Source organism: Atta colombica, unplaced genomic scaffold, assembly GCF_001594045.1.
Source record: "Atta colombica isolate Treedump-2 unplaced genomic scaffold, Acol1.0 scaffold145, whole genome shotgun sequence".
Classification (NCBI taxonomy): domain Eukaryota; kingdom Metazoa; phylum Arthropoda; class Insecta; order Hymenoptera; family Formicidae; genus Atta; species Atta colombica.
The window spans coordinates 738,290-749,960 of NW_017259234.1; the positions used below are offsets into that span (position 1 = coordinate 738,290).

Below are 11,671 nucleotides of genomic sequence, written 5' to 3' on the forward strand. Positions count from 1 at the left end.
AGGTATTGAATATTAACAAAATATAAAAGCTGTAAAATATGCATATATCAGCTAAATAAGAATTGTTTGCAATGTAAACTTAGGGTCACAAGATACTTTTTGCATGTAAAATATACATCTGCATTTCTTCCTTCCATCTAATAGGTCTTTGTTAGACAATATTAACTATTATGTCGTGTAATAACAATGCATTAAATATAAATCTACTAAGATAATTACTCATAAGAAAAGAAGGAAAGACATTTCATTTTCCATAAAGAATTTATGAAAAGATTTGATGTATCCGATAAATATGTTCAAAATATATTATATGTATATCCTATTTACATTGTTAATAATTTGTATTTCATTGTATTTACTTATTACAAAAAGTATGTGATATAATTTGTAATATTCAATACATACATATATATTGTATGAATGTATAAATCGGAGATCTCGTTTCATATGTTTTATGAATTTATTATATATTACAAATCACTTGTTAGCATTAATTTTGATGGTTTTAAGAAAGATATTATTGAATACTTGTAATGAAACAAAAAAAGAGATATAATCATTGATAAAAATAAGAAACGAGAAAAAAGATACTTTATTATAAAATATATTTTCTTATACAACTGCTCATTGTATTTTTTCTTATGTGTTTTACAAATATTATATGTCTCTCGATATCATTTACATAGACTGTAAATAGGTTTCGATAAACGTAAATTCGTTTAAAACTACTACTTTGTTAGTAGCCACTCTTATGGCCTCCCTAAAATCTATAAATGTAATTTTATATCTTAGTTATAATTATACTAGATGAATATATATATATTTGTAATGCGCATGCATAAGTTTTAGATTGTATACACGTACATATGTACTAAATTTTCCAGGTCACTATTGTTAATTATCACAGTTATATAATACATTATGAATTATTTTCAGAAGATTATATTTGTAATAAATAAAAGCTAGTCTTTTTTTCTACGCCCATTTACTTTAATATAAAAGGAAATGTAAGCTAAAAAAATGTATCATGTTTGGAGATAAATAAAACTTTAATGCTTCCTATAAATATTTCGATACTGATTTGAATGACATCCAGAATTTTTTTCCAGCGTTATTTTCTAGTGATTTTATATTTTTTAACTATTTTACAGCTACGTACTCTAGGAAGATTTGTCAATGCAATGTCCAAGTTGAGTTGAGAATTGCTATCAGTCGAAACGTTTGAATTGTTTCTTTTATTTAGTTCCAAAGGATTTATTTCTGTATTTTCGTCTTCACTATCGTCTTCAAACTTTCTTTTTGTTGAAATAATTCGATGAGTCGACTTATCTTTTAAAAATATTGCTTCTGGTCCTTGCACTTCCAGTATAGTATTTGACAAACCTATTGGAAGTTCAAATAATTGCCGTAAGCGAACTCGTAGCAGCTGATATTCGGCGCTCTCCATTTCCATAAATTCAGAATTTGTCGCATTACGTTTTGATTTTGATTCATTTCCAAATGATGCCATCAATTCACATCGTAGATGAGATTCGTGTTGATAGTCGTACAGTAATTTCCAAAGAAATAAATTCTTCATACCTGTCAAAGTCGCTTGATTTGGTGGAATTATATTACCCATATTTACATCTTCAACGTCTTCCTTGACACTCGTAGTTTCCTTGTTAAACTTGTTTAATTTCGATTGTTCGTAAGCTTCCAAACTTACCTCTGATTTATCAGCTTTCTTTAACTTATTTAATTCCACTTGTTCGTAATCTTCCGAACTGATTTCTGAATTCACATTCAGTTTATTGTGTTCTAATAAAGTTTCTTTTGACATCTGTGTTTTTTCAGCAAAAGAAAAGATACATTTTATTGATTTATATAAATCTAAATTTTTTTGCTCTAAAAAATTATGGTAATCACTTGTTAAGAATTGACCAAATTTGTAAAACTGAATTTCTTCCTCAATATTAACAAAAGGAAATACGGAGGGAATTATAGAGAAATCTGTAGGTACATCAATAAGAAATTTTTCATTAATGGCTAAATTATAATTTATAGATGTGTTTTTTTGATTTTTAATTATTTTTCTGAGCTTTACATGTCCATCAAATGGAAGTGGTGGTATAAAAAAATCACCTTCATTAACTTGTGAGGCACAACCGAACATTCGTGTACTATATTTTTCTATCAGTTCATTACTCTGTATATGTCTTACATTTAAATATTTTTTTAAAGAAATTAAAAGTTGTTTCTCTTTGTTATTCAACTGCACATAATTCAGAAAATCATCTGGAATATCAAGATTGGCGTTTAATAAAGTTAATGTGTTGTATAATTTTTTAGTATCACGTATAAGCTGTTCAATGCTGTAAAGTTTTTCAGAATTATTAGGTTTAATTGAAAGTGGAAAACAAAGAACTTCATATAATCTTAACTGAATATCAAAAATATTTACAACAGATTGTATCTCAAATATTGCATTTTTAATATGTCTTTTTGGTGCTTTATTGGGTGATGATTTTTTATTAATAAAATTTTTTTTATTGGGAATTGTAGGGGGCAGTCTAGGTATAGTTTCAAGACTGACACCCTTTGCTATATACTTTAGTAATGCGTTATATCGATGTCTTACTTGTGTTCTTGTTTTATCAGAAAAATATTTGGCTATTCTGGACCAATCGTTACTATATTGCAACTGTAGATTAATTAACATCATATCATCATTGAGCGTCCAAATATTGTATCGATTATTGATATTGGATACCACCGTATGATAACGCTCTTGGAGTTGTACCGAAGTTCGATGTGACATTACAGTGGTTGAAATTTTACAGAAGTCCATGCCATACTTCTGCACCGCTTTCAGGAGAGTTAATGTTTCCTGATGAGTGAATCTACCTTTTCTCAAATGCGGTGCTTTCCTATACGTCCATCGTACATAAATTTGTTGCTTGGTTCTGTGCCGAAAATGATTAGCAACATCGGACCAAGAGATATAATCTCCGATCTTGATTGCGTTTATAATTTTTGCAAGATGTTTGTCCTCCTGCCTGGTCCATGGTTGTCCAGCTAATGGTACTTTTTTGATAGTATTATATCTGATAAAACATTGATACGCGCTACGATTTGTGTCTAATTTTTGCGCAATAGCATCCCAATCTTGACATTTATATTCTATAATACATTTCAGCAATTTCTTATCTTCTGCATTTGTCCATTCACTTTTCTTGAAAGCAGGATGCAGGTAGACATTCCACATAGCCCTGCATTCGCCTGGTGAATGTTTATTATCAAAATCCATAACAGAAATCTTGTGCCAATCGAATTCTCTCACACCCAACGGTCCCACCATCTCGTTAAAGTTTCTGGGAATCACTAATGTAGTTTTCTTAGTTTGATCATTAGATGTCGACTCGTCAATTTCTTTGTTGAATCCTCCAGACAATACAGATTCGATAGCTTGATTGTTTATGGCACTTAAAAGCATTTCTCTGTCTTTTCCTGACCAACGATTAGGCTTTTTCAAATTCAAAAGGAACACTTCACCAGCAGCTTCCTTTCGCTTAGTATCAATATTCTTGGGAGCACCGAAATAATCCTTGTCTTTGAAATATGGTATACCAGCATTACTGATTGCCAATTTGGAATTTGAACTCGACTCATCCGTGGATTTCTTCAACTTCTCGTCCAGTAGCCTTATCTTCTGCTCACACTCTTCTAACAGAGCAGTCAATTTCTTCTTAGCTATTGTCAAGCCCGAAATCAATCTTGTATTAATTTCATAAGCGTTTAGAGACTTTTCAATTTCTTGATTCGCTTGGAGATAGTTGACACAGTCATCGTCATCCTCAGCGTCGACATTCGACGGAACATCAGATTGTTGATTGCTGCTAACATGTTGCTGGGATTTTTTTTTCGCAGACAGAGCTAAAACTTCATCAAGAGCCTGAATATCAGCTTGGATATCCAAGAGGTCCAAGTCGTCAAATTCACTCATAATGAATGAAGATATATGACTTCTTGTCTGCTTCTTGTGTGAGTACTGTAGTAAATAAATCAAATTATACACAATGTATCTGAGATATTAGAGATTTGGTAAACGAAGGACAAACTTACATATTGACCGGTTCCTGCAACCGGATGTGTAAAAGAAAGTTGAAGTCCTTAGGAAGTCCTCTCAAGCAATATTGAGTAATAAAACAACAATACTGGATATGATATCATTATTAATCAAAATAAAATCATGTACTTGGCAAACAAAGACAAACAATTTTTTCCCATATTTCTCTTGCACTATAAAATAAAAATTGATTACTAACAACAAATTTTAATAAACTTAATTACTAAAAATTGACGATATAATGTCATCTAATGATGAATTCTGTCACTCAGATTAGTGTACATTAAAGCCTGCTTTATATAAAACATCTAAATTGTTAAAGATATTTATTAAAAAAATACTTTATATTAAATATTTGCAGTGGCATAATGTAATCAATTTTAATAATAACTTTTCAGCAAAAGACAAAGAGTATTTTATTTACTGATCCATTGACAAACATTCTATTTTTCTTGACATCCAATGAGTGACAAAAACGAAACGACATTATATTAACTTGTGTCACTAATGCCCATTTCCGTCAATGTAAATTAACTTTAATTTTGGTTCAACTTACTCTTTTTCTAGTTCAAAAAATTAGAAAAAGATGAAGAGTAAGTTGAACCAAAATTAAAGTTAATCTACGTTGATGGAAATGGACATAAGATCAGTTTCACAACTCATAGTTAATTCGGTTAAATCTTAATTGAGGTTTAACTTATTCCTCATCTCTTTCTAATGCTAGAATTGGAAAGAGATGAGAAATAAGTTGAACTGTGAATTGTGAAAGTGAGCCTAAGGGTGGATTGTGTCACTAAGGATGGGTTGTTCCACCTTTTGATTAAACTTCAGCTCACTCTCTTATTTTTTTACTCTCTTATTCTATTATTCTTATATTCTTTTATTTATACATTAGATAAATTATTGCATAATTTATCTAAAGATGTAACAACTGATCTTAGGATATTCTCTATTTGATACAAGTCGGTATGAGTATTGGGTAAATGTTTAGAAGTACTACCCTATCAAAAATTATAGTTTTTTTTTCAGTAGTTAACAAAACTAGTCATAAAAACATATATAAAATGTTTTAAGAACGGACTCATTATTCTTTTGGAGAAAACTTGACAATTGCATATATTTTCTTATATAATTTAAATTATAGCAAAAAATAATTCATGATTCAAAATTTATATATATATAACATAATTCTCTGTTTTAATTAATTTAAATTATAGCAGAGGCATAAATTCCTTCTTAAAATATTGTATACGTGTCCTTTTATAATTAGTGCTAATTATTGAAAAAAACTACAGTTTTGATAGAGTAATACTTCTGAACATTTATCGAAGTCTTTTCTAATCTTCATAAATTTCCATTTTAATATATCAGACTCAATTTAATAAGACGGAAGATTTGGGTAACAATTGAGAACGATATTTAATCAATATAAAATTGATTTAAAATTTTAAATATACTGTATTATGTCGATTTTATTTTTTTTTTATCATTATCGTTTTCCTCACAAGAATCATATGTTCTTTCTTAACATTGTGTACATGTCTTTTTCAAGTAGTTTTGATAAATGAAAAAAACTGTGATTTTTGACAAGTAATATTAAATTATTTATATATTAATTTATTATTTAAGTATCGTTTTGTTTTTGTTATTCATAGAATACCAAGAAAGATAGGACAATATTTTTGCTTGTATCACCAAATGGGGAACATCCACAGATATTACAGTGAATTATGTTATCTTTGTTTAACATTGGCAATAAGGATGAATATAACAATAAAGATTCATTATTATATCTGTGTCTCTTACTAGAAAACATCTATTATTCTTTGTTATTTATCAATGTTAAGTAAACATTAGGTGGATACAAATGCGTTTCATTTCTGTTATATATTGAATGCAAGAAGAATAGAATGACGTTTATGGATGCATTCCATTTATGATGATTTGTGATACAAGTTGATTCAAATGTTGTTTTTATCTTTCTTGACATTCCATAAATAATAAAAACAGAATGATACTTGTGTTAGCTCATGTCGACTGTAAAGCATCCTATGTCGACTGTCAATTGTTGTTTACTTCTACTCATATAGATTAATCTTTAATTTACTTTTTCTTCTGTTCTAAAATTCAGGAAAAGATAAAAAGTAAATTAAACCGAGATTAAAGTTAATCTACATTTTGACAGAAAGGGATATATTTTGTCCATTTCTATCAAAGAAAGACAGCCAAAGTTATGTTACACTGTGTTATTCGTGTTTCTTGTGGAAAAAGTATCCAGTATCATCATTGGACATTTAAATAATTTAAAATATTTACACGCCTTTATACATTTAGTTTTGCTAATTTAATGCATGTACAGCAATTTTTAATACATGCATTAATCTAGTGTAAATAACCAAATTCTATAACAAAATATTATAATAGAATTTAATGGAGATCAAACTCTTTCTTACGTGTCTCGATTGAGCGAATGACGCCAAGTTAGCCAAATAGCGATGTATCCAGAAAGTTCGAATATCATGTGATAACTGACAAAATGTAATGTATATGATACTTGTCAATTGAGATCTCAAAATCGCATTATTAGCGATCGCTTTCATCCACTTGTCGACTCCAGTCTATTCCAATCTACTCGTTAGAAGTCTCGCACGAATCCCTTTTTTCTGCCCTTTTCAACAAAAAAATCATCTCTCTGAGGGCAAATATCTCACTGTTTTTTCGCAAATTCTGAATCAGACCATCGCTGGCCATTCGTGATTATTCGCTCGCAGGCACTTGAGAACACTTGCGAGGCTATAAATAGCTATATATATTTGTGCGCACACAAACGGCGCAGGTATAGCAGACGTCGTTTAACTGTCAGTTGCGTTTTCACAAGTTTATTTTTTTTATAACCAAACTAATTGCCTATTAATACATGCCTTTTAGCCAATTCGCTTATTACTGAATTAATTATTAAATATTGTAGCTTTACTGCTAATTTTCCAATCCGCTTGCAATCAATATCGATTTTTCAACTACTTCTTTTTTTTAATAATATTTCTTTAATCTAAAAAAATGTTAATACTTTATAATACTTTTGACAAAGATAGAAAAAAAATGTTTTTGTTTCTATTAGTGAGTCCTCTAAGCGACGATGATTCTATTAATGTGCCCCCAATTTGTGCGCCTATCTACATTTGACTCATTTTAACATATAGTTACTACCAGCAAACGAGAATGGATTGAAATGAAATGAAATGGATTCAGATTTTTAGAAATATTGATTCACAAATGTTAAAATGAATGCTTTTCAATCCTGAATGTATTTTTATTCATTTATAGGAATTGCATGGAGAATATCTCTATGCCTTTCAATCTAATAATATTAGCTTTTTCTGTGCAAAAACATATAATATAATTGTGAATACTGTTCAATTCAAAATTTTGAATAGGAAATGCAGTTTTTCAATCCAATTGAATCTAATTAAATTCAAAAAAAGTATTCGCTATTTAAAATACGCATTCGGATAGAAACAAATTTCAATCCATTTTAATTCATTGGGATACACGAAATTAGCAAAGTTAAATATAAAATACAATATTAAGCAAGAAATTTCTAAAAGGCCGTAAATATGATAACTTCCTAGCAAACAAAAATGGATTAAAATGGATTGAAATTTTTTTCTATCCGAATGGATGTTTAAATAGCGAATACTTTTTTTTGATTTAATTGGATTCAATTGGATTGAAAAACTGCATTTTCTATTCAAAATTTTGAATTGAACAGTATTCACAATGTGTGTGTTGTGCACAGAAAAAGCTAATATTATTTTTAGATTAAAAAGCATAGAGATATGCTCTATGCAATCCTATAAATATGTAAATATAAATAAATAAAAATGCATTCAGCACATTGAAAAGCATTCATTTTAACATGCGTGAATCAATATTTCTGAAAATCTGAATCCATTTCAATTCATTTCAATCCATTCTCGTTTGCATTCGGGTTGTGCGATTAAATGTATAAAAGCATATCAATATTTTAAACAATTAAATCTGCCCGTACAGCACATACAGAATTTGCAGCAATACCGCTGCAATATTGCTGCAATGTTGTAGCATTGCTGCAATTTTTGTGCTGTAGCGGTAATGAATATTGTCAGGTTTAATTTATACGAACAGAATATATATACAATATATTATTTCATCAAATTATAAAACAACCAGAGAATTATACGAGCTAAACAAAATGCTATAAAATAATCTTTAATGTCTACAAGAAAAACTGCGTTCTATTAATTGGCCTCGATCGTTGTAAAAGCGAAAAGGAAATAATCGTTTTCTAACTATCACAATAAACAACCTCATGGAAACGTGAAGATATCATTCATCGGGATCTGCGCTTCGCGCCAGTGAGATCGAAACAAACGAAAAATATCGAGATGATCGAAACAGATGAACGAAGTAGACGGTCGATCGAGAGTCGCCGGCTGTCGCGTCCGTTAATCGTTGCGTTTTGTGTTACGAACGGTTCATTTTTTCACTCTACGAAAATTAAAGAGATAACATTTAGTATGCATGTTCTGTATCATCAACGTAAACGATCAGGAGGGAAATGTATTGAAGATTCAATTTTAGGGTTCGAATTAGACTCCGAATCAAAATTGAGCGAACGTTCCGAGTGCCACGTTTTGCGTCGCAGCAACAGAACGCGAGTCGTCAATGTATCACGCTGTGTGGGTGCTGGGCGGCTCGAGTCACGTGGTCGATGACGTAACTCGCAGAAACGCTATGCCGGCGGTGTTTTCGATAGTCGAGCGGTTTTTCAGGCCATATCATATATATCGAGGAGAGTAATAAGTTCTTCTTTCGCGCGGAAGGAGCAATTTTTTCAGGTTCTTTCGTGGGTTTCGAATCTCATCCGCGAGTTCCGTAACGCCAGGAAAAATTTTTATCTGGACGCGATCTTTTGTACTAATTGTACTTAATTCTTAGCGCACCGTTGCACACGCACGAACGAACGGCGGAGGCGCCACGATAGTGTTTCTATAATAATTAATTGTAATAATATAAGAGTTTCTGTGACAGTAATATAGTTTCCATAATTATATAATAATAATATAATTCCCATAATAATAATTACTACAGGAACTGAGGAACGTCAGGGTAGCCGGCGGACGCGCCAGCCAACCAGCCAATGGATAGTTTTGACATTCGGCCGGAAGTAGCGCACATATGTTTCCGATGTCGCCGCTGCGGAGGCGCGGCTGCGCAGTCGGCTCGCGGTCCGAGTTATGTCGACTGATGTCGACCGAGGAACGGTGGTAGAGGAGTGATGTATAATACGTTGACGACTGTTATCATGACCACCTTCATGACAATATCCTTCGGTTGAGAAGGTGCGCCGTAATCAGTTTATACACGAGAAGGAGACTGTGTTGACGAGAAATCTACTTTATTGCGGCTGATCAGAGACAAGTTTTCGCTCTTTCCTCTCGTTCTCTCTCTCTCTCTTTCTATCTCTGGTAGCAGCGGCAGAGAAGGAGAGGTCCAGCCGCGCAAGAGAGTGCCGCATTAGATCTTCGTGCCGTCGTACCGTATCGTACCGTACCGTACCGTACCGTTCCGTTCCGGGGGCGGTGATCGGCGCGATCGGCCGAGCGGAGCGGAGCGGAGTGCAGCGGCAGCGCAAGGGACCCTATGTCAAATCGACGTCGACGGCGAGGACGAAGCGCGCCAGCATGAAGAAACTATTCTCCAAGATCGACAACACGTCGAAGGAACCCAACAGTTACCTGGGGAAGGTGTTTGTCGTGGGCCGCCATACCGTCACCGTTGAAGAAGTCCTGGCAGAAGGTACGCTGTTTTCTTAAACATTGCTTCTTTTCTGACATTTCTTTTATGACGACATCGACACTTCCTCTTGTTCCCGCTCTTGTGTGTGCTCCTCTGTGTTTCAGCCTCCAGTAGAAGTGTACGCGACTGGAAGTGTCCCCTCTGTTCTATTTTGCACCGCAACCTTGCCCGCCCTCTCCGCCATGCCTGGCTGTCCCGCTTTTTTCTTTCTCTCTCTCTTTCTTTCTCTTTCTCCTCTCCTGGATTGTCCTCGGCGAGTGTGAGATAAGCGACAACAGTATACGATCTCCATCCGCATCCGGGGCGGGTGGTTGGTGGACATCATTAAGCTCCCCCTTATAGAAATTTAATACTGATTAATTACTCATTTCGAAGATTAATAAGTTCTTAAACAACAGTGCTTCTCTAATACTCAAAAATAAATAATTTTTAGTATCAAATTGGATTTCTGTAAAGACCATTAACTTTTGATACGTCGACCAACAAATTGTGCGTTTTACACTGTTAACAAAATTCATGGTTCCAGGAAATGTCAATTCTGTTGTTCTGGAATAAACAATCAGTTGCCTTTCAGACAGCTAATGCAGGATTTACACAAAAAATCTAAAATATTTTAAACATAAATAAGAGAGAAGAAGAAAATCATTTTTCGATTAAAGCGGGTCTTGGTGCTTAGTAACATTCATATATGAAGAAATATAATTGATATTTTGCTAAGATATTTTATGATTTTATGACGAGTATCTAAGTTCATTACTTCTCAGGAAATACATGAATTGTGAAGTGTCAGTTTCATATCATTTAGAAAATTAGGATGTCAATGTTTCAGGGAGCTAATATTGCGAGAAGTTTTTTTATATGTAATAGTTGCATTGTGTGGAATGCCAGATGACAGATATATTGTTACATGTCAATATAACTGAAACTGACAAACAAATTTATTGTCTGATCAGTAAATTTACTTTGAGATAAAGCCGAGTAGAGTAGTATCTTTTATTACCACTCTGTAATTGTATCTGTGTCAAGTTACATACAATGCGTAGTAACTTTGTAGATTTCCTATTTCCTATTTCATATTTTTTTCATTCTGATTATAATTTTTTTCTTTAATTTAATATGACTATAATTAAATACTGAAAACATTTTGCATTTGTTTTCTCTCTGTCTTTCTATTGTGTGTCTCATAAGATAATTGTTGTTTTACAGGAGGATTTGCGATTGTGTTTTTGGTCAAAGCCTCAGGTGGACGATATGCACTTAAACGAATGTATGTCAACAATGAACATGATCTCAATGTATGCAAAAGAGAAATTCAAATTGCTGTGAGTACTTTCGTAAATAATGAAATGTTAGTTCGTGCTATAATTTATTTTAATTTTTTTTTTAATGGAAGTAATAAAGGCATTATATGGCATTTTAATTACATGAATTGAAAATTGAATGAATTATTTCTATTTGCAGAGCAACCTGAGTGGTCATAAAAATATCATAGGATATGTAGATAGTAGCATAACTCACACCACTGGAGGAATACACGAACTTCTGCTTTTAATGCCTTACTGTAAATCTCAAGTTCTTCAAATGATGAATAACAGGTTAGAAGAATTTTTTTTAACATTCTTTATTTTTAATAATATTTAGACAATTTTGTGTGTGTGTGTGTGTGTGTGTGTGTGTGTGTGTGTGTGTGTGTGTGTGTGTGTGTGTGTACATATATATGTATAT

General features: G+C 32.3%; 2 protein-coding genes across 3 annotated transcripts in view; one reads left to right on the plus strand and one right to left on the minus strand.

The window, feature by feature from the left end:
* Positions 1-1,036: 1,036 nt before the first annotated feature.
* Positions 1,037-6,865, minus strand: LOC108685046. Its single transcript, XM_018189663.1, has 3 exons — positions 6,562-6,865; positions 4,105-4,281; positions 1,037-4,030 (listed from the first exon to the last, which is right to left on the minus strand). The coding sequence occupies exon 3, from the start codon at positions 3,983-3,985 to the stop codon at positions 1,112-1,114; it is 2,874 nt and encodes a 957-aa protein (XP_018045152.1). The 5' UTR covers positions 3,986-4,030; positions 4,105-4,281; positions 6,562-6,865; the 3' UTR covers positions 1,037-1,111.
* A 2,519-nt stretch (positions 6,866-9,384) lies between these two features.
* The window catches only part of LOC108685079, a 19,410-nt gene continuing 17,123 nt past the window's right edge, over positions 9,385-11,671 (plus strand). For both annotated transcript variants that reach the window (XM_018189709.1, XM_018189710.1), the window contains exons 1-3: positions 9,385-9,946; positions 11,153-11,268; positions 11,408-11,541. In XM_018189709.1, coding sequence (XP_018045198.1) covers positions 9,832-9,946; positions 11,153-11,268; positions 11,408-11,541 — 365 coding nt within the window. In that variant the 5' untranslated portion in view covers positions 9,385-9,831. The remainder of the gene's footprint in view (positions 9,947-11,152; positions 11,269-11,407; positions 11,542-11,671) is intronic.

Bases quoted from the DNA above. Each gene is read 5' to 3' on its own strand.
- LOC108685046 (XM_018189663.1), bottom strand. From the start codon at position 3,985: ATGAGTGAATTTGACGACTTGGACCTCTTGGATATCCAAGCTGATATT.